Source organism: Mobula birostris, unplaced genomic scaffold (assembly GCF_030028105.1).
Source record: "Mobula birostris isolate sMobBir1 unplaced genomic scaffold, sMobBir1.hap1 scaffold_4236, whole genome shotgun sequence".
In the NCBI taxonomy this organism is placed as follows: domain Eukaryota; kingdom Metazoa; phylum Chordata; class Chondrichthyes; order Myliobatiformes; family Myliobatidae; genus Mobula; species Mobula birostris.
This window is the reverse complement of record NW_027277336.1, coordinates 4691-29281: the sequence shown is the minus strand read 5'-3', so window position 1 is coordinate 29281 and position 24591 is coordinate 4691. Positions and strand designations below refer to the sequence as shown.

The 24591-nt window shown below is 51.0% G+C and overlaps 1 protein-coding gene across 1 annotated transcript; it reads left to right on the top strand.

The window, feature by feature from the left end:
* Window positions 1-52: 52 nt before the first annotated feature.
* Window positions 53-24591, top strand: LOC140193189 (CD209 antigen-like protein D). Its single transcript, XM_072250599.1, has 4 exons — window positions 53-201; window positions 3260-3411; window positions 10361-10473; window positions 23659-24591. The coding sequence occupies exons 1-4, from the start codon at window positions 72-74 to the stop codon at window positions 23819-23821; spliced, it is 558 nt and encodes a 185-aa protein (XP_072106700.1). The 5' UTR covers window positions 53-71; the 3' UTR covers window positions 23822-24591.

Below are 24591 nucleotides of genomic sequence, written 5' to 3'. Positions count from 1 at the left end.
GTTGCCGGGTGCCAGTTGACTCAGCCGTCTCTCTCCCTCTCCCCACAGGCTCCAGGCTGCACCACAAGAGCATGGGCCAGCTGGCACTGCACGACACCCTTCAGCGGCAGGATCCTCTGACGTCCCAGCACCAGGGCAGTCGGTGCACGGAGTACGAGGAGATGTTCGCCCACTGGCTCACCGCCTTCTGCAAGCTGGCAAGTAAGTGGGTAGAGCAAACCGCCTGCCTCGCTCAAGCAGTAAACAGACACAGATACGGCAAAGGTGGGGGGGCAGGGTGTGACGAGACACACACACAAACACAGCTCCACAGACACGAGGAGATCTGCAGATGCTGGAAATTCAAGCAACACACATCAAGGTTGCTGGTGAACGCAGCAGGCCAGGCAGCATCTCTAGGAAGAGGTGCAGTCGACGTTTCAGGCCGAGACCCTTCGTCAGGGCTAACTGAAGGAAGAGCTAGTAAGAGATTTGAAAGTGGGAGGGGGAGAGGGAGGAGAGAAAACTTGAAGGGCTGAAGAAATTATAGTTGGGGAGCAGTGAGAGAGGGTTTCACTAAACTCCCGTCGAAGAGAAGATCTAAACTTCTTCAGTGAAGGCATCTTTGTAACTTCTCTAACTTCTGTTCATGCCCCTCCTCCCCTTCACACTCCATCCCTCATTTATTCATTTAATATTTTTAATATTTTTTATTTTTCCTCCCTATTTTTCTCTGTCTATTTTTTTCTCCCTCTATCCATCTTACTCTAACTCCTTGCCTGCTGTCCACCCTCCAGGCTCCCCTCCCCCCTTCTCTCTCTCCCCAGGCTTCCCGTCCCATGATCCGCTCCCTTCTCCAGCCTCAAATCCCCTTTGCCAATCACCTGTCCAGCTCTTGGCTCCATCTCTCCCCCTCCTGTCTTCTCCCCCTCCGACTTTCAAATCTCTTACTGTCCCTTCTTTCAGTTACTCCTGACGAAGGGTCTCGGCCTGAAACGTCGACTGTACCTCTTCCTAGAGATGCTGCCTGGCCTGCTGCGTTCACCAGCATTTTGTGTGTGTAGCTCCACAGACCCTGGGTGTAGGGAGACAAACCCCTCCAGCCAGGGGGAAGAGACCACCCTCCACCACCCCCCCCCAGACCTGGGCACAGCCAGAGGTGGGAGAGACACCCAAACCGCCCCACAGACCCAGCAAAGCGGGGTAGACTCCCACTCGTTCCCCAAACCCAGTCCCTGCAGGGAAAGGGACCCCCGACCCAGGGAGTGTAGGGGAGACCCAGCAAGGCAGCGGGAACAAGACTCTCACTCCTTTCCCCAGACGCAGAGGGAGGTGGGATGGGATATCCCACCCCCTCCTCCCAGACACAGACCCAGACCCGTTGGTTCGTGGCCTTCTCTACTGCCATGCCAAGGCCACTCTCCGGTTGAAGGAGGAACACTAGGTGGCCTCCAGTCTGACGGCAACCACAGTGAATTCTCCAGCTCCGTTCATCTCTCCTCCTTTCCCTTCTCCCCTTTCCCATTTCACATCCTGGCTCCACTCTCACCCTGTCCCTTCCCCTCACCTGCCCCATCACCTCCCCCCCAGTGACCCCCTCCTTCCCTTTCTCTCAGGGTCCACGGCCCCCTCCTCTCCTATCAGATTCCTTCCACCAATCACCTGCCAGCTTCTCACTTCACCCTCCCCTTCCCACCCGATCTCACCAATCACCTGCCAGCTTCTCACTTCATCCTCCCCTCCCCCACCTGATCTCACCAATCACCTGCCAGCTTCCCATTTCACCCTCCCCTCCCCCACCTAATCTCACCAATCAACTGCCAGCTTCCCATTTCACCCTCCCCTCCCCCACCTGATCTCACCAATCACCTGCCAGCTTCTCACTTCACCCTCCCCTTCCCACCTGATCTCACCAATCACCTGCCAGCTTCTCACTTCATCCTCCCCTCCCCCACCTGATCTCACCAATCACCTGCCAGCTTCTCACTTCATCCTCTCCTCCCCCACCTAATCTCACCAATCAACTGCCAGCTTCCCATTTCACCCTCCCCTCCCCCACCTGATCTCACCAATCACCTGCCAGCTTCTCACTTCATCCTCCCCTCCCCACCTGATCTCACCAATCACCTGCCAGCTTCTCACTTCATCCTCCCCTCCCCCACCTGATCTCACCAATCACCTGCCAGACCCCAGACCCGCTGCTTCCCACTTGAAATCATCAATGGCTAGGTGTGAGATTCCACCTGCTCTCCTCACCTTCCTGCCACCCCCTCCAGTTGTGTAGTTAATATTTCAGTAACTTGTGAGTAATCTTGTAAATATATTGTTTGATTGAACATTTGTTGTTGATTATAAAATTCATGATGCAAAAGTATGTAAAAGTACGTGAATGCCCTACGTTATGACGTTACCGCGCCTCGCTTAAAGTAAGCAGGAAGTTAAGGCTGATTTATACTTGTGCGTACCAGCTTACACCATAGTGTACACAAGTGGGCTATGCTGTTGTGAGCTTTTATGCTTGTGCGTTGGTGTGTCTGCGCCACTCTGCAATTCACAGCCAAAATGCTAGCTGGCGGTGGGGTTTCTATGCCACTGTGTATGAAACTCAACACGAAGAAACTCAAACTTCAAACAATGGCGGCTGAAACTGAAGGAGGGTGAATTTTCTGTGCTTGTCCGGCCACTGAGAGACACGGACAAGGAAATGCATTTCAAATATTTTAGGATGTTGGCAGGTAGATTTGACAATTTGGTTCATTGTCTCCAACCATTTATTTCTCATCAGTGTACGCACAGTATACTCAGAGACTGGCAATCACCATTCGAGTTTTAGCTTCGGGTGGAAGTCAACAGGCTGTTGCAGCTTGCTACAAACTGGCGTCAAGCACAGGGTCCTCCATAATTTCGGAGGTGTGTGAAGCTTTATGGAAAGCATTGCAGCCAGAGTTCCCTCCCTGTCCTTCAGTCAGCTAATGGGAAGCTATTGCAGCGTAGGAGGAAATGCGATGCTATCAAGCGGACCAATCACAGTTGTTGCGGTCTGCGTTGCCGCGACGCGTAGTTACATTTTGGGAGAGGTGAGCGTCAGGCTACGGTGTAGGGTTCGACGTAGATTACAGCGTAGGGTACGCGGCTACGCCGTACCTGCAGCGTACACTTGACGCACAGGTATAAATCAGCCTCTAGACTCACGCTTCTGGCTCCCGAGTCTTCCTTTGAATTAGCTTGATGTTTTGAAGTGAAAAGACATAACACTCCCCACCCACCCCCCTTCTGCCAGACTGCACCAGCGAGCTGTGCCACAAGTTCTGGAGCTACTTCAACGGCAGCTGCTACTACTTCTCGAAGGTGGCGCGGGACTGGGAAGCGAGCCGACGGGACTGCATCTCGCAGGGCGCCGAGCTGCTTGTCATCCGCAGCAAGCGGGAGCAGGTGCTGACCTTCCCCCACCCACCCCCCTCGGGTCTCCCCGCCGGCCGGGCGGGGTGCAGGGCTGCAGTTGGAGTGGAGTCGGGGTGGGGTGGGCAGGGAGGGTCTAAAGGGTGCAGAGGGCGTGGAGACAAGTCCAGTCAAGCTGCTGGAACAGGGTAGAGGCCCGAAGGGAAAGTTACTCGTGATGGGTCAGTACAAACAACACAGCCATTATAAATTATCCAAAACAACTCAAGTTTATTGGGATTTAACGACAGACATGTATATAACATATACAATGCATAAAGAAATGAGACAACGTCTCTCTGAACAGGGCGTAAAGCGTGTAAGATACAATAACCTATGAATGTGTAGGATAAAATCAGATGTACCGCACATAAGTAACAAACTGAAGTGCATTCATGTTGAATATTGTAGGCTACGGAACAGAACATTGTTCTGGGGCTCAGAACAGCACGGCTCAGTACAGGCCCTTCAGCCCCACCACGTTGTGCGAGCCAACTGCACACAACACTACAAGTTCGGCCTCACCAACGCCTTATTCAACTCCAGCATAGCATCTCAACACCTGCAGACGATACTTTTACATACGGAGGCCAACGTGCCAAAAGCTCGCTTTACAACCCTATCTACCTGTGGCACCACTTTCAAAGAGTTCCCAGGTTCCTCTGTTCCACCGTACCGTTCCCTGTGCAAGTCCGAGCCTTAAACATTTTACCTTTCACCTTTAAACCACGACCTCTACTTCTAGCCTCACCCCACCCCAGTGTAAAGGTCTGCTTGCATCTAGAAGCCTCAGTTTTCAGCAGTGGGATCCGTTGCCAGGGGAGGTCGCAGTGAGCCTCAGTACCCCCTCCTGCTCGGCACTCGCCCGACACCGGGCAGCGTCCGGTCTCTCCCGGAGGGGCGGGGACTATCTATCAACTCTCCCCTCATTCTCCCAAGGAATAAAGTCCAAACCTGTTCAATCTTTCCCTGTCACCAGGTTCTCGAGCCCTGCCAAAATCCTTCTCAATTTTCTCCGCCCTCTTCCAACCTCAGCATCTTTCCTGAAGGTAGGTGACAGGAACTGCATCCAAAACTAGGCCTCACCAACGTCTTATACAACTTCAACATAACATCCCATCTCCTGCTCTCAGTACTCTCATTTATGAAGGCCAGAAGTTCTCTTTATGACTCAATCTACCTGTGATCCTGTTGTCAAGGAATTCTGGATCTGCGTTCCCAGTTCCCTTTATTCCACCACACACCTCAGTGCTCTCCTGTTCACTGGGTGCAACCCAGACCGGATTGGGACGCTAAGGTGCAGCACCTGATGTTATTCTAGACCATAAGACCATAAGACAAAGGAGCAGAAGTAGGCCATTCAGCCCATCGAGTCTGCTCCGCCATTTTATCATGAGCTGATCCATTTTCTTCTATTTAGTCCCACTGCCCCGCCTTCTCACCATAACCTTTGATGCCCTGGCTACTCAAATACCTATCAACCTCTGTCTTAAATACACCCAATGACTTGGCCTCCACTGCTGCCTGTGGCAACAAATTCCATAGATTCACCACACTCTGACTAAAAATTTTTTTCGCATTTCTGTTCTGAATGGGCGCCCTTCAATCCTGAAGTCATGCCCTCTCGTACTAGACTCCCCCATCATGGGAAACAACTTTGCCACATCCACTCTGTCCATGCCTTTTAACATTCGAAATGTTTCTATAAGGTCTCCCCTCATTCTTCTAAACTCCAAGGAATACAGTCCAAGAGCGGACAAATGTTCCTCATATGTTAACCCTCTCATTCCCGGAATCATTCTAGTGAATCTTCTCTGTACCCTCTCCAACGTCAGCACATCCTTTCTTAAATAAGGAGACTAAAACTGCCCACAGTACTCCAAGTGAGGTCTCACCAGTGCCTTATAGAGCCTCAACATCACATCCCTGCTCCTATACTCTGTTCCTCTAGAAATTAATGCCAACATTGCATTCGCCTTCTTCACCACCGACTCAACCTGGAGGTTAACCTTAAGGGTATCCTGTACGAGGACTCCCAAGTCCCGTTGCATCTCAGAACTTTGAATTCTTTCCCTATTTAAATAATAGTCTGCCCATTTATTTTTTCTGCCAAAGTGGATAACCATACACTTTCCAACATTGTACATCATTTGCCACTTCTCTGCCCATTCTTCCAATCTATCCAAGTCTCTCTGCAGACTCTCCGTTTCCTCTGCACTACCGGCCCCTCCACCTATCTTCGTATCGTCAGCAAACTTAGCCACAAAGCCATCTATTCCATAATCCAAATCGTTGATGTACAATGTAAAAAGAAGCGGCCCCAACACTGACCCCTGTGGAACACCACTGGTAACCGGCAGTCAACCAGAATAGGATCCCTTTATTCCCACTGTCTGTTTCCTGCCAATCAGCCAACGCCCTATCCACGTATGTAACTTTCCTGTAATTCCATGGGCTCTTATCTTGTTAAGTAGCCTCATGTGTGGCACCTTGTCAAAGGCCTTCTGAAAATCCAAATATACAACGTCCACTGCATCTCCCTTGTCTAGCCTACTTGTAATTTCCTCAAAAAATTGTAATAGGTTTGTCAGGCAGGATTTTCCTTTAAGGAATCCATGCTGAGTTCTGCCTATCTTGTCATATGCCTCCAGGTACTCTGTAACCTCATCCTTGACAATCGACTCCAACAACTTCCCAACTACCGATGTCAAGCTAACAGGTCTATAATTTCCTTTTTGCTTCCTTGCCCCCTTCTTAAATAGCGGAGTGACATTTGCAATCTTCCAGTCCTCCGGAACCATGCCAGAATCTATCGACTTTTGAAAGATCATCGCTAATGCCTCTGCAATCTCCACAGCTATTTCCTTCAGAACACGCGGGTGCATTCCATCTGGTCCAGGAGATTTATCTACCTTTAGACTATTCAGCTCCCTGAGTACTTTCTCTGTCGTAATTGTGACTGCGCACACTTCTCTTCCCTGCCAGCCTTGAGTGTCCGGTATCCTGCTGTCTTCCTCAGTGAAGACTGATGCAAAATACTTGTTCAGTTCCTCTGCCATCTCCTTATCTCCCATTACAATTTCTCCAGCATCATTTTCTATCGGTCCTATTTCTACTCTCACCTGTCTTTTACTCTTTATATACTTGAAAAAGCTTTTAGTATCCTCTTCGATATTATTTGCTAGTTTCCTTTCATAGTTAATCTTTTCTCTCTTAATGACCTTCTCGGTTTCTTTTTGTAAGCTTTTAAAGACTTCCCAATCCTCTGTCTTCCCACTAATTTTTGCTTCCTTGTATGCCCTCTCCTTAGCTTTAACTTTGGCTTTGACTTCTCTTGTCAACCACGGTTGCATCCTTTTTCCACTCGAAAATTTCTTCTTTTTTGGAATATACCTGTCTTGCACATTCCTCACTTCTCGCATAAACTCCAGCCACTGCTGCTCTGCTGTCTTTCCCACCAGTGTCCCTTTCCAGTCAACTTTGGCCAGTTCCTCTCTCATGCCACTGTAATTTCCTTTACTCCACTGAAACACCGACACGTCAGATTTCGGCTTCTCTTTTTCTAATTTCACGGTGAACTCAATCATGTTATGATCACTGCCTCCTAAGGGTTCCTTCACCTCAATCTCTCTAATCACCTCTGGTTCATTACACAATACCCAATCCAGTACAGCTGATCCCCTAGTGGGCTCAACAACAAGCTGTTCTAAAAAGCCATCTCACAGACATTCTACAAATTCTCTCTCTTGAGATCCAGTGCCGACCTGATTTTCCCAATCCACTCGCATGTTAAAATCCCCCACGATTATCATAACACTGCCCTTCTGACAAGCCTTTTCTATTTCCAGTTGTAATTTGTAGTCCACATCCCTGCAGCTGTTTGGAGGCCTATAAATAACTGCCATCAGGGCCCTTTTACTGCTGCTATTCCTTAGCTCAACCCATAAAGATTCTGCACCTTCCAATCCTATATCACCTCTTTCTAATGATTTAATATCATTTCTTACCAATAAAGCCACGCCTCCCCCTCTGCCTACCTTCCTATCCTTCTGATCATCGTGTACCCTTGGACGTTTAAACCCTCCCTAACAGCTCTATTAAACTTTCCCACCAGGATATTGGTTCCCTTTGGGTTCAGGTGTAACCTGTCCTTTTTGAACAGGTCATACTTCCCCGAGAAGAGATCCCAATTATCCAAGAATCTGAAGCCCTGCCCCCTACACCAGTCTCTTAGCCACACATTCATCTGCCTGATCCGACTACTCTTGCCCTCGCTAGCACGTGGCACAGGTAGCAATCCCGAGATTACTACCCTGGAGGTCCTGCTTCTCAGCTTCCTTCCTAACTCCTGGAAATATCTCTTCAGGACCTCCTCCTTCGTCCTATCTATGTCATTGGTACCAACATGTACCAAGGCAACTGGCTGCTCACCCTCCCCCTTCAGAATATTCTGGACCCGATCTGAGACATCCCGTACCCTGGCACCTGGGAGGTAACACACCATGCAGGTATCTCTCTCAGGCTCACAGAATCTCCTGTCTGTTCCCCTGACTATGGAGTCCCCCACGACTACTGCATTTCTCTTCACCCTCCTTCTCTCCTGCACAACAGCGCCAGGCTCAGTGCCAGAGACCCGGTAACCGTGGGCGTCCCCTGTCAGGTCATCCCCCTCAACAGCATCCAGAACAAGATATTTGTTGCTGAGGGGCCACAGGTGTGCTCTCCACGAGCCGGGCATTTCCCTTCCCTCTCTTGACAGTGACCCAGTGTTCTGACTCCTGTAGCCTAGGGATGACTACCTCCCTGTAGCTCCTGTCTATCACCTCTTCACTTTCCCTGAAAGTACTTTCTACCTGAAAGTACACTGCCCATTTTTCGCCCTGACTCCCTGTGGCACCAGATCATTACAGCGGCACAGTCTGAGCATCCATTTTTGTGCTTCAGTTACGTCTGGGCTCACCCCAGACCAGAGTGTCAGTCGTTGGCCATCACTGCAAAGCACATACAGTCCACCAGAAAATAGGGACAGCCGAGGCACATTTCAGGAGAGGGTTGAGCCACGTGAGAGCAGGACTTGGATCGAGTACAGGACAGTGTGGAGGGGACTTCACACCAGTAGTGTGTGATGGGACGGTGCGGAGGGAGCTTCACTCTGTGTCTGACCCCGGGAGTGTGCGATGGGACGGTGCGGGGGGAGTTTCACTCTGTGTCTGACCCCGGGAGTGTGTGATGGGACGGTGCGGAGGGAGATTCACTCTGTGTCTGACCCCGGGAGTGTGTGATGGGACGGTGCGGAGGGAGCTTCACTGTGTGTCTGACCCTGGGAGTGTGTGATGGGACGGTGTGGAGGGAGATTCACTCTGTGTCTGACCCCGGGAGTGTGTGATGGGACGGTGTGGTGGGAGATTCACTCTGTGTCTGACCCCGGGAGTGTGTGATGGGACGGTGCGGAGGGAGCTTCACTCTGTGTCTGACCCCGGGAGTGTGCGATGGGACGGTGCGGAAGGAGCTTCACTCTGTGTCTGACCCCGGGAGTGTGTGATGGGACGGTGCGGAGGGAGCTTCACTCTGTGTCTGACCCCGGGAGTGTGCGATGGGACGGTGCGGGGGGAGTTTCACTCTGTGTCTGACCCCGGGAGTGTGTGATGGGACGGTGCGGAGGGAGATTCACTCTGTGTCTGACCCCAGGAGTGTGTGATGGGACGGTGCGGAGGGAGCTTCACTCTGTGTCTGACCCCGGGAGTGTGCGATGGGACGGTGCGGGGGGAGTTTCACTCTGTGTCTGACCCCGGGAGTGTGTGATGGGACGGTGCGGAGGGAGATTCACTCTGTGTCTGACCCCGGGAGTGTGTGATGGGACGGTGCGGAGGGAGCTTCACTGTGTGTCTGACCCTGGGAGTGTGTGATGGGACGGTGTGGAGGGAGATTCACTCTGTGTCTGACCCCGGGAGTGTGTGATGGGACGGTGTGGTGGGAGATTCACTCTGTGTCTGACCCCGGGAGTGTGCGATGGGATGGTACGGAGGGAGCTTCACTCTGTGTCTGACCCTGGGAGTGTGTGATGGGACGGTGTGGAGGGAGCTTCACTCTGTGTCTGACCCCGGGAGTGTGTGATGGGATGGTGTGGTGGGAGATTCACTCTGTGTCTGACCCTGGGAGTGTGTGATGGGACGGTGTGGAGGGAGATTCACTCTGTGTCTGACCCCGGGAGTGTGTGATGGGACGGTGTGGTGGGAGATTCACTCTGTGTCTGACCCCGGGAGTGTGCGATGGGATGGTACGGAGGGAGCTTCACTCTGTGTCTGACCCTGGGAGTGTGTGATGGGACGGTGTGGAGGGAGATTCACTCTGTGTCTGACCCCGGGAGTGTGTGATGGGACGGTGTGGTGGGAGATTCACTCTGTGTCTGACCCTGGGAGTGTGTGATGGGACGGTGTGGAGGGAGATTCACTCTGTGTCTGACCCCGGGAGTGTGTGATGGGACGGTGTGGTGGGAGATTCACTCTGTGTCTGACCCCGGGAGTGTGCGATGGGATGGTACAGAGGGAGCTTCACTCTGTGTCTGACCCTGGGAGTGTGTGATGGGACGGTGTGGAGGGAGATTCACTCTGTGTCTGACCCCGGGAGTGTGTGATGGGACGGTGTGGTGGGAGATTCACTCTGTGTCTGACCCCGGGAGTGTGCGATGGGACGGTACGGAGGGAGCTTCACTCTGTGTCTGACCCTGGGAGTGTGTGATGGGACGGTGCGGAGGGAGATTCACTCTGTGTCTGACCCCGGGAGTGTGTTCTAGGACAGTGTGGAGAGAGCTTCACTCTGTGTCTGACCCCGGGGGTGTGCGATGGGACGGTGCGGAGGGAGCTTCACTCTGTGTGTGACCCCGGGAGTGTATGATGGGACCGTGTGGAGGGTCCTTCACTCATCACTTGTGCCTCCTCTTCAGAAATACGTGGCTGGCTTTGACTCCCGCAACGCGTATTGGATCGGCATGAAGGAGATCCCGGAGAACCTGAGCTGGGTCTGGGTGGACGGAACTCTCCTGCAGGACCATTTGACGTAAGTGTCTCCGGCTCGGAACGTGTTCTCGACACCCTTCCTCTTTGTTCCCCCACCCCTACGGCCACAACCCCATCCTCCGCGTCCACCCTGTGCACTTAGGGTGGGCGGATCCTTCCGCGGGGGTCCGGCAGGCTTTGACTACTCAGGCTTCCTGCCATCCCTGTCACTGGAGAACTACTGCCCTGATCTGGGCCAGGTTCCTATCATTGTCTGAGGCTCAGATGGGGTGGACGGTCAGAGTCGTTTTCCCAGGGCTGCGGTGCCATGTGAAGTCATTGAGTCTGTGAGGGGCACAATGCAGAAGCTGCCCATGTCGCCCATGACAAATTATTATCCTGCCTCATTAACTGTTGTCGGGCTTCCCACCGATTCTAACCGACGTTTTGATGACAGACGTCGCCATCTTCATCAGGGATGATGCCACGGCACGGCTAGCCCGGTGGTATTTATACCCCCGACGTCCCTCTCTCCTGATTGGTTCGTCCTCAACCAATCAGGTTTCCGCTGTCGCACCTTGTTTAAAATCGCTTTCCAGTTCTAACTTGGAGTGAGACCTTTCTCTTTCTGGAAATTCTTGGTCTCTTGTCTTAATTCAACGGCTTCCATTCTGTCTTGTCCCAGCAACCTGCACCTGGGCCATAGCTCTCCATAACCCTGTCATCCACGTACTTATCCAAACTTCTCTGCAATATTACAGATGAACTTGCATCCACCATTTTCTGCTGTTAGCTGGTTCCACTGTCTGAGTGAAGTTCCCCCTCACCTTTCTCTCAGTCATTTCACCTTTCGCCCTTAACCCATGACCTCTCATTCTTGTCTCACCCAACCTTAGTGGAAAAAGCCTGCTTGCATTTACCCTATCTATGCCCCTCATTCGTTTGTATACCTCTGTCAAATCTCTCCTCCATTTCCTGCTCTCCAGGGATAAAGTCCTAACCTGTTCAACCTTTCCTATAACTCAAATCCTCCAGTCCTGGCAACGTTCTTGTAAATTTTCACTGCACTCTTTCAATCTTATTAGTATCTTCAGCAATGGATGACATAGCTTTGAGTTTACGTGGTTGTTTTTTAAAACAATGACAAAATGCAGATTTAAAGTGAAACGTGTAGCAAGATACAGAGACAATCTCGTCCTGTATATCGTCCACACAGATCACATCATTACACAGTGTGTTGAGGTAGAACAAGGTCGAACAGTAAGAGGATGCAGAATAGAGTGTCACAGCCACAGAGAAAGTGCAGAGCAGGCAGGCAGTGAGGTGCAAGATCATGAAAAAGACGATTGTGAGGTCAAGAGCCCATCTTATCGTACTGGGGAACTGTTCAGGAGTCTAATAGCACCGTGGAAGAAGCTCTTCTTCTGTCTGCTGGTGCGTGTTTTCAGTCTTCTGTATCTTCTGCCTGATGAGAAGGGAGAGAGGGGAGAAAGGAGAGAATGTCTGTGGTGGGTGGGGTCTTTCATTATACCGGCTGCTTTACTGGGGCATTGGGAAAACAGTGCCTTGTGGAAATATTCAGCCCCCAAACATTTGATCACATACGTGAATATTACAACCAGGGATTTTGATCAATTTAACTGAGAATTTTTATTTGTGAATCACATGCTCCCTTTTTCCCCCACATTAGAGCCCAAACAACAGGGAAAGTTGTGAAGCATGAAAAACTATAAATTCTCAAACTGAAATGTCACCAGTTCAAGAGTATTCATCCCCCTTTGCTCAGTGTTCAGCTGAACCACCTCTCACAGCTATTACAGCCAGTAGTCTTTTTAGATAAGTCTCTATTAACTGTGCACGACGTGACGGAGCAAGGTTTGCCCATTCCTCCTTGCAAATTTTCTCAAGCTGTGTCAGGTTAGTTGGGGAGTGCTGGTGGACAGCAGTCTTGACGTCTTGCCAGAAATGTTTGATACAAAGATTCAAAGATTCAAAAAACTTTATTGTCATTCTAACCGTACATCAGCTCTGCAGGGCAGAATGAGACAGCGTTTCTCAGGGGCAGTGCAATCATAACATAACAAACGCAACACTAAATAATAAACATAACAATAAACAGTAAAACAGAACAGCCACGTCAGTTAAATCAGTTATAAGTGTCCAGTGCAAGTTACAAGTGTCCAAAGCAGGGTCAGGTAGAGCAGCTATTTAGCAGTCTGACTGCCTGTGGGAGGAAGCTGTTTAGTATCCTTGTGGTTTTAGTTTTGATGCTCCTGTGACATTTGCCTGATGGCAGAAGAACAAACAGTTCATGGAGTGGGTGTGAGGGGTCTTTAATGATGTACCGTGTCTTCTGGAGGCATCGACTCTGAGAGAGGTCTTGGACAGAAGGTAGGGAGACCCCAATAACCTTCTCTGCTCCCCTAACCACCATCTGCAAAGCTTTTTTGTCGACAGCACTGCAGCTGGAGTACCAGGTTGTGATGCTAAAGGTCAGCACACTCTCTGTAGAATGTAGTTAAGATGTTAGTGGGGAGTGATGCTTGTTTAAGCTTCCTCAGAAAGTGCAATCTCTGCTGGGCCCGTTTCACAATCCCAGCGGTGTTCCTGGACCAGGTGAGATTGTCCGAGATCTGCAGCCCAAGCAACTTGATGTTTTCCACTCTCTCCACTGTGGAGCCGCTGATGCTGAGGGGTGTGTGCTCAGGCTGAGACCGTCTGAAATCAACGATCATCTCCTTGGTTTTGGTGACATTAAGCATCAAGTTGTTATCCCTGCACCAGCTCTCTAGGTGTTTGACCTCCTCCCTGTACATTGTTTCATCAGTTTTGCTGATGAGCCCCACCACGGTGGTATCAGCTGCAAATTTAATGATCAGGTTCTCCTTCAATCTGGCTGCACAGTCATGTGTTAGCAGTGTAAACAGGGATGGGCTAAGCACACAGCCTTGTGGGGATCCAGTGCTCAGTGTGATGGAGTCAGAGATGTTCCTGCCAACATGGACTGACTGTGGTCTCTCTGTCAAGAAATCCAGAATCCAGCGACACATGGCAGTGCTAAAGCCAAGCAGCGACAGTTTCTCCACTAGTCTCTGGGGGATGATGGTATTGAACGCTGAACTGAAATCAATGTACAGGATTCTGGCATAAGTGTCTTTGTTGTCCAAGTGAGAGAGAACTGTGTGCAGTGTGGTGGATATTGTGTCCTCCGTAGAGCGATTTGGACGATAAGAAAACTGTAGAGGATCCAGTGATGAGGGGAGGCTGGCTGTGATATGAGGCTTGACAAGCCGTTCAAAACATTTCATCACTATGGGGGTCAGGGCAACGAGACAGTAATCATTCAGACAAAATCATTCTTTGCTACAGGGATGATTGTGGAGGTTTTGAAGCATCTGGGGACAATGGCTTGATCGGGTTAAGGCCAGGACTCTGACTGGGCCACTCAAGGACATCAATTTTCTTCATTTGAAGCCACTCCATGGTTTCTCAGGCAGTGTGATTTGTGTTGTTGTCCTGCTGAAAGATGAACTTCCTCCCTGGTTTAAGCTTTCTGGCAGCAGAGGCTTCCAAGTTTTTATCGAGGATCTCTCTGTATTTAGCAGCATTCATCTTCCCATCAATCCTGACCAGATTTCCAGTCTCTGCTGCTGAAAATCATCTTCATAGCATGATGGGGATACCATAATTTCCAGTACTGGTTGGGCTACCTGATGCACAATATTAAATTTTCGCTTCACTTACAGCTTTGTGCTGAGGCCAAAAAGTTCCACTTTAGTCACATCGGAGCATAAGACCTCCTTCCACACCATTACAATTTCTTCTGTGTGACTCTTTGCAGTATTTACAGGCAAGGATAAGCTTTCTTTCAGCCAGGGTTGTTTTTTTGCCATTCTTCCATAAATACTTGTTTTGTGCAAGGCTTTAAAGACTGTGGACATGAAATTCATCTCCAGTTGCAGCCACTGACTCCTGCAGCTCACTCAGAGTGACTGTCGTTGTCACAGTAGCCTCTCTTACAAGTGCCAGTCTTCTCCAACGATTAAGTTTAGAGGGAGCGTCTGACCTAGGCAGTGTGGCTGTGGTTTCATATTTATTCCTCTGTTTCACGATGGACTACACTGAGTTCTGAGGTGTGTTCAGTGCCTTTGAGATGGTCTTGTACCCTTCCCCAGATTTGTGCTTCAATATTATCATTTCCCTGACTTGTCTTGAATGCTTTTGTGTTTTCATTTTGGTTTGGTCTGTTGAATACCTACCAGACTGTTGGCCTTTACTGGGAGAGGGGTATTTATTCAAATGATACTCCAATTTTCTACATCAACAAATCGGGTGAGTTGGTAAGGTATTGCACCTGGGGAAAGTTAGCATAGTAATTGCAAAGGGGATGAATGCTTTTTCAGCCTGACAATTTTGGTTTTTAATTGTTAGGAAATTGTTGATAGGTTTTGGATTTGACATGATGCACACTGTTTTATAGATTAGCTCAAGATATCCCACCTCGATATGTTTTTAATTTAGAAAATGAGACGGTAAAACGTGAAATAGTGGTGGAGGCTGAATACTTTTGGTTTTTCGAGGAACTGTAGTCAGAGTCGATGGAGGGGAGGCTGGTCTGTGTGACATGCCAGGCTGCATTCACAGCTTGCTGCAGTTTCCCGTGGTCGCGGACGGGGCAGATGCCGTGCCAACCTGCAATGCATCCCGATAGGATGCCTCCTATAGTGGATTGATTAAAAATTGGTAATCGTCGACGGGAACGTGCCGAATTTCTTTATCCTCCTGAGGAAGTAAAGGCGCCGTCGGTGAGCTTTCTCGACTGTGACGTCAGCCACGAAACAAGCACGATTTACAAAGAAGAACGCAATGAAGACAAGTGAAAAGCAACTCCATTTTAGCGACGTGTTCAAGGTGGCCGTGGTGTTGTTGAATTTTCTCTGTAGTGGTTAGAGTTCATTGCTCCTTCTCTGTAACTGTTACATTAATGCTCCATTGTTGCTTTAGCGTGTTCTATTATGTCTCTTTATTGCCTTCAAGAAAATGATTCTCCAGGCAATATATGAAGATAGACCATAGAACAGCACGTCACGGGAACAGGCCATTCAGGACACAATGTTGTGCCGAACCAGCTAAAAGGCAAATCCTTCCTACCTACACAACGTCCTTCTCCCTCCATCTTCTTTACATCTCAGATGTTATACACCGCTATCTGATCTCCCCTCGGCCTCCGATGCTCCAGAGAAAACAACCCAAGTTTATCCTGCCTCTCATGACAGCACATGCCCTCTATACCAGGCAGCATCCCGGTAAACCTCTTCTGCACCCTCTCCAAAGCCTCAACATCCTTCCTACAGTTGGGTGACCACAATGTCTGCAATACCCCAGAAGTGGCTTAACCAGAGTTATACGAAGGTGTAACACAACCTCTTGACTTTTGACCTCAATTCCTCGACTAACAACATCAGCATCCCATAAGCACCTTCCAGTAGACACTTTCAAAGAGCAACGAACTTGAACCCAAAGATCCCTCCGCTCAGAAACACGACTAAGGGTCTTGCCCTTAACAGTGTACTGCCTCCTTGCATTAGCCCTCCCGAGGTGCAGTACCTCACACTTATCTGGGTTAACCTCCATCTGCCATTTCTCTGCCCATATCCACAACTGATCTATACTGTGCTGTATTCTTTGCCCGTCTTCCACACTATCCACAATTCCACCAATCTTGGTACCATCTGCAAACTTTACTAACCTCCGTGTTATGAACTATTTGACAAGAAGCCATGCAAAGACTGAATAATCAAGATACATGGTGTTGGGGGTTAGTATGTCAGCATGGAGACAGGATCAGCTAACCAATACAAGTCAGAGAGTTGAGGTAAACACTGATTGTCCCGACTGGTTGTATGGAAACACTAGTACCCAGGAACAGAAAGCCTTCAAAGAGTAGTGGGTACAGCCCAGTCCCCAGGAAAAGCTCTCCCCACCATTGAGCACATCTACAAGGAGTGTTGACACGAGAAACCAGCATCTATCATCAGTGACCCCCACCATCCAGACCATGCTCTCCACTCACTGCTTCCATTGGGCAGGAAGTACAGGAGCCTTGGGTCTCACACCACCAGGTTCAGGAATTATTATTACACTTCAGTAATGGTCCAGTGAGGATAACTTCACTCACCTCAATCCTAATCTGATCCCACAACCTATGGACTCACTTTCAAGGAATCGACATCTCAGGTTCTCAGATAATTTTTTACTTATTTTTTATTATTTGCACAGTTTGACTCTTGCACTTTGGTTGTTTGTTAGTCTTTGTGAGCGTGTTGGTTTTTTTCTCATTAATTCTGTTGTATTTCTGTGTCCTACCATGAACACCTCCGAGACAGTGAATGGCAGTGCAATATATAGTGACATATTTGTTCAGAGTTCAAAAAGTTCAAAGTAAAATTTGTTGTCAGAGTGCATACACGTCACCACACACAAGGCTGAGATTCTTTTTTCCTGCAGGCAGGGATACTGAGCAAATCTACAGAACGGTAACTGTAAACAGGATCAATGAACAACAAACTGTGCGAATGCAGATATAAATAAACAGCAATAAATAACAAGAGAATGAAATAGCAAGATAATAAATTTACTTTGAACTTGGAGACGGGTGTTTCTCTGACTGGCAGTCAGCAGTGGGTAGAGGGTCAATACCAGCTCCACAACCGTTTACAATTCACATCGACGATTGTGAAAAGGGGGCCAAGTGTAGTGTATCTAAGTTTGCTGTTGACGCTAAACTGAGTGGGAAAGCAAATTGTGCAGAGGACGCGGAGAGTCTGAGGAGAGATATAGATAGGTTAGGTGAGTGGGCAAGGGTGTGGCAGATGGAGTTACTGGGTTGCCAAGTGTGAGCTCGTCTACTTTCAGAAGGAAAAATAGATGATTATTATTTAAATGGTGAGAGTCAACAACAAGTTGTTGTGCAGAGGGACTTGCGAGTGCTTGTGCATGAAGATTGCTTCGCAGCTGCAACGGGTTATCGAAGAAGGTAAATGGCTATTGCAAGAGGAATTGAATTTAAGAGCAGAGAGGTTATGTTGCAACCTGTGCAGGTGAGGCCGCATCTGGAGTACTGCGTGCAGTTCTGGTCTCCTTACTTGAGGAAGGATGGACTGGCTTTGGAGGCGGTGCAGAGGAGGCTCACCAAGTTGATTCCAGATATGAGGGGGTTAGACTATGAGGAGAGATTGAGTCGCTATGAGGAGGAACTATAGTCGCTGGCCTAATTCTGCTCCTTTGTCTGTCTTATGGTCTGTTGTCTTCTGATCTTATTGAATGGTGTAGCAGGCTTTATGGGCCAGCAGAGCTGACTCCGGCTACTATTTACCATGTTCATATGCCCCTGACCCCTTGTTCTAGATTCTCCAACCACAGGAAACAGCATCCACACTGCCACTCAGTCGGGACCCTCCCCATCGTTCCCCACAACCTACCTGAAAGCAAGATGACATAGAATACGACAGCACCGAATGGCTCCTTTGGCCCGTGATGTTGTACTAACCCCTTAACCTATTCTAAGAACTAACCCGTCCCTCCTGCTCAGCCCTAAATGTTTATGTCATCCACGTACCTTTTGAAGAGTTTCCTTTCATGCCCCCAGTGTACCTTCCACGCACCCACCACTCTGTAGAACAAAACTTGCACTCAAAATTGCCCCCCACCATACTTTCCTCCAATAACCTTAGAATTATGCGCCCTGTTATTAGTAATTCCCTCCCCGCGAGAAAGATGCTGGCCATCCACTCGATCTATGCCTTTTACAGATCTCCATCAGTTCGCTGCTTCTACCCTCCTCTGCTCCAGAGAGAAGAGCCTTAGCCTGCTCGGCCTCACCAGACGTGCTGTGTAACCCATCCTGGCACACCTCCGCTGCACCTCCCAGCTCCATCCTCCTCTGGTGGTCGGGGGGGAACGAGCTCAATGTTCGCATTCACTTCAAAGTAGAAGAGCTAGGACGTAACACCGGGGCTTTATGGGGCATCGGGCAGACTGCGCCTGGGGTACTGTGACCAGTTTGGGGCTCCTTATCGAGGACAAGGTGTGCTGGTATTGGGGAGGGTCCAGAGGAAGTTGATCCTCGCAATGAAAGGGTTGATGTACGAGGAGCATCGGATGGCTCTGGACCTGTACCCGCGGGAGCCGAGAAGAACCGGGTGCAGGGGATCTCACTGAAGCCCAGCCAATATTGAAAGGCCTGGATAGAGCAGACTTGGAGAGGACATTTCCTGTATTGGACGAGTCTGGGACCCGAGGGCACGGCCTCGGAGTACGAGGGCAGAGATGAGGAGGGATTTCCTGAGCCAGAGGGTGGTGAGTCTATGGAATTCATTGCCACAGGCAGCTGTGGGAGCCATGTCATTGGGTGCATTGGAGGCTAGAGGTTGATAGATGCTTGATTGGTCAGGGTACCAAAGGTTACGGGGAAAAGGAGGCAGGGATAGGGGAGATCTGACAGAGGTGAGAGGCATAGAGAGAGTAGATGGAGAAACCTTTTCCCAAGGGTTGAAACATCTAACACCAGAGGGCATGCATTGAAGGTGGGAAGGGGTCATTTCAAAGGAGAGGTGAGGAGCAGGTTTTTTGCTCAGAGAGTGATGGGTGTCTGGGATGTGCTGCCTGGGGTGGTGGTAGAGGCAGAAACATTACAGACTTTTAAGAGATGTTCAGATAGGCACATGAATGTGAGGAAAATGGAAGATATGGACATTGTGTAGAAGGGATCAGTTGGGTTGGCATTTCATTACTAATGTAGTTGGGTTAGCACAATACTGTGGGCCGAAGGGCCTTTGCTGGGTTGTACTGTGTTGAGGGCAGTGGAAGGAGGGAGAATAAGTCAGACAAGCTGCAAAGACAGAGCAGACTTGAAGGGCCGAATGGCCTTATCCCGGCTATATCTTTTGATGGGGCGGCACAGACCAAACACAGCACTCCAACAACAGGAATTCTGCAGATGCTGGAAATTCAAGCAACACACATCAAAGTTGCTGGTGAACGCAGCAGGCCAGGCAGCACCTCTAGGAAGAGGTGCAGTCGATTTTTCGGGCCGAGAACCTTCGTCCTGACCTCCCGTGGCCAACAGTAACATGGTGTTAACCCTCCTAATTGCTGTCTGCGTCGCCAGCCTTTTGTCACCCACTCGATCAGCACGTCCGAGTGTCTCGGACCGGGCCGCTCGCTCTCTCTCTCTCTCTCTCTCCCTGACCTTAATTAATCGCTCTGTTTCCCAGGCGCTGTGGGTCATCCGCAGCCCAGCGACTGCAGGGTCCTCTGTGTGTCAACGCATCGGCTGCTGGCCCCCACCCCACCCCACCCCCGCCAGATACCACAGGGGCAATGCCCGTTCCGGGGTCGAGGGGGCTGCGATAAGATGTCCAATTAGTACAGTCCCGGACTGCTCCTGGTCGTGCATTCCCACGTCGCCTGTGCTCTGGTGATTATACATCGAGAACTTTTACTTATTCCAAACTATCTGTGTGAGATGTCAGATGCAGCAGTGCCTGCAACGCAGTCTCTCTCTCTCTCTCTCCAGCCCCGTCAGCTCTCTTCTACACACTAGCTAACTCTCTCAGTCCCTCCGTCTCTGAGCTCCCTCTACACACTAACTCCTCTCTCTGTCCCTCTGCCTGTCCGCTCTCTTCTACACACTCACTACCTGTCAGCTGCCTTCTACACACTACCCTCTCTTCGTCCCCTCTCTCTCTCTCTCTCTTTCTGTCAGATCTCTTCTACACACTAATTACCTGTCAGCTCCCTTATACACACTAACTAACTCTCTCAGTCCCTCTGTCTCTGAGCTCCCTACCCCCTCTCTCTATCTCTGTCAGCTTCCTTGTGCACACTACCCCTCTCTCTGGGGGGAGGGTGGGAAGGAGAAGGCTGGTGGGTTCCAGGTGAAAAACCAGAAAGGGGTAAGATAAAGGGGTGGGGGAGGGGAAGCAGGGAGGTGATAGGCAGGAAAGGTAAAGAAGGAATAGGGGAAAACACTTCCTTCCCACCCTCCCCTCACCTTCTCTATAGGGCCTCTGCCCCTTCCCTCTACAGTCCTGACGAAGGGTTCCGGCCCGAAACGTTGACCGATCTTTTCCACGGATGCTGCCCGACCTGCTGAGTTCCTCCAGCGTGTTGTGCGTGTTGCTTTGGTCTGATTTGCTCTGTGTGCCCCTCCTCTCTCTCTCCCCCCACCTCTTTGCCGCTCTGTCCTTCTCTCTCTCGCATGCTACTCTGTGTCACTCTCCCTCTCTCTCTGGATCTTCTGCCTCTGTTCTCCTTTCTCTCTGACCCTCGCTCTTTTTCTAAGTGCCTGCCTTTCTCCTCTCTGCCTCTATCCCCTCACCGACCCTCTCACTCTCATCTTTTCTCTCTCCCTCCTTCTCTCTCAGTCCTCAGTTCTCTGTGTTCTCTCTCTCTCTTTCTGTCCTTCCTCTCTGCATAATGCAACTTTATGCCTCCAACCCTCTCTTTCTCTCTCTTTCTGACTCTCTCTCTCTGTCCTCTGACCCCCCCATCTCGCTGTCTGCCTCTAACTCTCCCTTTTTTTCTTTCACTGATCTCTCCCCCCCCCCCCACCGTCTTTGTTGAGAGGGATAATAAATCAGCCATGATAGAGTGTGGGACAGACTCGATGGGCCAGACAGTCTCATTCTGCCCCTGTGTCTTGTATCTCTCCATCCCTCTCCTTCTCTTCTCAGTGCCTGCCTCTACCCCCTCCCTTTGCTTCCAGCCCTCGCCCATCTCCCACTCCCTTACATCTCTCCCTCTGCCTCCCCTCTTCCTAGATCATGACCCCTACACACACACACACACACACACACACACACATACCCACAACACTCACACACACACACACACACACACGATCACAACACTCACACTCAAACACACACTCACAAAAACACACACACACACACACACACAATCACAACACACACTCACACACACAGACACACACACGAACACACACACGATCACAACACTCACACACACACACACACACACACATACCCACAACACTCACACACACACACACACACACACATACCCACAACACTCACACACACACACACACACACACGATCACAACACTCACACTCAAACACACACTCACAAAAACACACACACACACACACACACAATCACAACACACACTCACACACACAGACACACACACGAACACACACACGATCACAACACTCACACACACACACACACACACACATACCCACAACACTCACACACACACACACACACACACGATCACAACACTCACACTCAAACACACACTCACAAAAACACACACACACACACACACACAATCACAACACACACTCACACACACAGACACACACACGAACACACACACGATCACAACACTCACACACACAGACACACACGATCACAACACACACTCAAGCACACACTCACAAAAACACACACACACACAATCACACACACAGACACACACACACACACACACTCACAGAGACAGACACACACACACACACAGACACACACACAGACACACACAAATACACACACACACACAAATACACACACACACAGACACACACACACACAGACACACACACACACATACACACACACACACACCCACAGACACACACACACACGTCATGTTCCTGTCAAGCTGAGGTACACAAGGTGTAGTGAGAATCTCACTTGCAGCAGCGCCGCGGGCTCATGGTGTCAGACAGGCAACATTAGAGGAGACATCAGTTGGACCTGCCTTGTCCGAGGAGGAGACAATGAGTGTCTGCTGGTGCAGAGGGGGTCACAGAGGCCGGGATTGGGGTTGTGCTAGTCGCCCAGGACTTGCTGTCACCCCGCTGTTGCCATCGGGGAAGGTGGTACGGGAGCCTCAGGACCCGCACCAGCAGGTTCAGGAACAGTTACTACCCCTTGGACATCAGGCTCCCGACCCAGAGCAGATAACTTCACTCGCCCCATCACTGAAATGTTCCCCACAGCCTACGGATTCACTTTCAAGGGCTCATGCTGTCGATATTCATTGCTCATCTATTTATTTATTTCTGTATTTGCACGGTCTTTTGTCTTCTGCTCTCTGGTTGAACGCCCAACTGGTGCGGCTGTTCATTGATTCTGTGACGGTCATCACTCCTCAGATTTATTGGGTGTGCCGTGTACTTTGAGAATAAGGTTATGGTGAGCTCGCTGGTCGAAGGGAGGCTGGTGTGGGACTTGCCGGCTCCCGGACCTCTGCCCGATGAGAAGACCTTTGACGATGGACGGTGCCTTCCTGAGGCAGTGCCTCCTGTAGACACTACCCACGACGGGGAGGGATGTGCTCGTCAGGGCCCCTGACTCTCTGCAGAGTCCTTCGTTCCCCGTGTGTTAGAACCGTCACACCAGTCAGGCACTCTCCACAGCGGTATCTGCAGAAGTCCGTCAGGCAAACCTCCTGAGAAGGTGAAGATGCCGGGCGTGTGCCCTCTGGGTGGTGGCGTCTGGGCCCAGGACAGGTCATCGGAGGTGCTAACGCCGGCCGATCAAAGCCGCCACCTCTCTCCAACCCCCGCTACCCCAGTCACACGTCCGCCCTCCTTGCCTCTTGCCGTAGTCGGCAGGCTGACTGAGAGGTTGTGGCTGTGGCCCCACTCGATCTGTTCCACTTTCCACATCAGACAACTTCCAATGTTCCCCCAACCGGGAGACCCCAACAGTGGGTAGTGATAATAGGATCCAGGATTTAATTCTGCACTATCTCTCCCACCTCACACCCCCTCTCCCATCTCACTCCCTCAATCCCTCCCTCCCACCTCACTCCCCCTCTCCCATCTCACTCTCCCTCAATCCCCCATTTCACCTCAATCCTCCTCTCCTATCTCACTGCCTCAATGCCTCCCTTTCATCTCAATCCCCCTCTTCCATCTCACTCCCTCCCTCCCAACTCACTCCCCCCTCAATCTCTCCCTCTCAACTCACTCCCCCTCAAACCCTCCCACCCACCTCTCCCTCTCAATCCCTCCCGCCACACTCTCCCCTCAATCCCACCTCACTCACCCTCTTCCCTACCTCACACCTAACTCCTGCTCAATCTCTTCCTCCCACCTCACTCTCCCTCCTCCCTCTTGACTCCCCCTGAATCCCTCCCTCCCGGACCTGTGCCTGGTCCCTTGTCTCACCCCCCCCCCCCCCGCCTCCACCCCCCGTCCTGCTGCAGGTTCTGGGAGCGGGGCTACCCGGCCGGTTACTTTGACTACCAGCTGGAGGTGTTCGGACACTGCGGCGTGCTGCGCAGACGGGCCTGGGCCAACGCTGCCTGCGGCCGGCACCACCGCTGGATCTGCAAGCGTACCTCCGAGAAGCTGCCCTTCAGCCTCTGAGCCGACCCACCTACCCCGTCTCCATCCGAGAGGCCCCCTCCTCCGGCCCCTCAGCGGCAGAGGGGGAGGCGAGGATCCAGACAGGGTTGGAACCCCTCACCAGGCCAACACCGCACCTTCCACCCCGTCACCCCCACCCAACAGCACCTGCCCCATTCCCCACCCCGTGAAGAGCCTCCCTCTGGGTCGGTCGGTGAGGGAGCTGCCCCCTCTGGGAAAGGCAGCCAATGTGGGACAGAGGGAGCTCCGCACTCCGGTGGAGACAGTGGGTGTGGAGCGGAGGGAGATCCCCACCCGAGGAAGGGCGGCGAGGGAGCTCCGGACTGTGGGAGGGAAGGGAAGGGGCAGTGAGGAATCTCCCCCCAGTACGAGGGGCTGTGAGTGTGGGGGGGTGAGGGAGCTCCCCTCTGTTAGAGGAGGAGTGAGGGATCTCCCCATGGGGAGGTCAGTGAGTGTGGGACAGTGAGGGAGCTCCCCTCTGTTAGAGGAGGAGTGAAGGATCTCCCCACAGTGGGAGGGGCAGTGAGTGTGAGACGGTGAGGGAGCTCCCCAGTGTGAGGGCGGGTGTACAGAGGAAGGTTTACAGTATCACTGGAGCACAGAGTGAGGGGGTTATGGGGAGAGACCACCTTGGCAGCAGCCTCACCAAAGCCCCTCTCGGGCACAAACGGGATGAAGGAGGGGGTGGGGAAGAGTGCAGTCCTGCCCTTGGCCGTTTACCCTGTTCGGATCTCCTCCGAAACGTCTGTAATCACGCACTGACAGGGGTT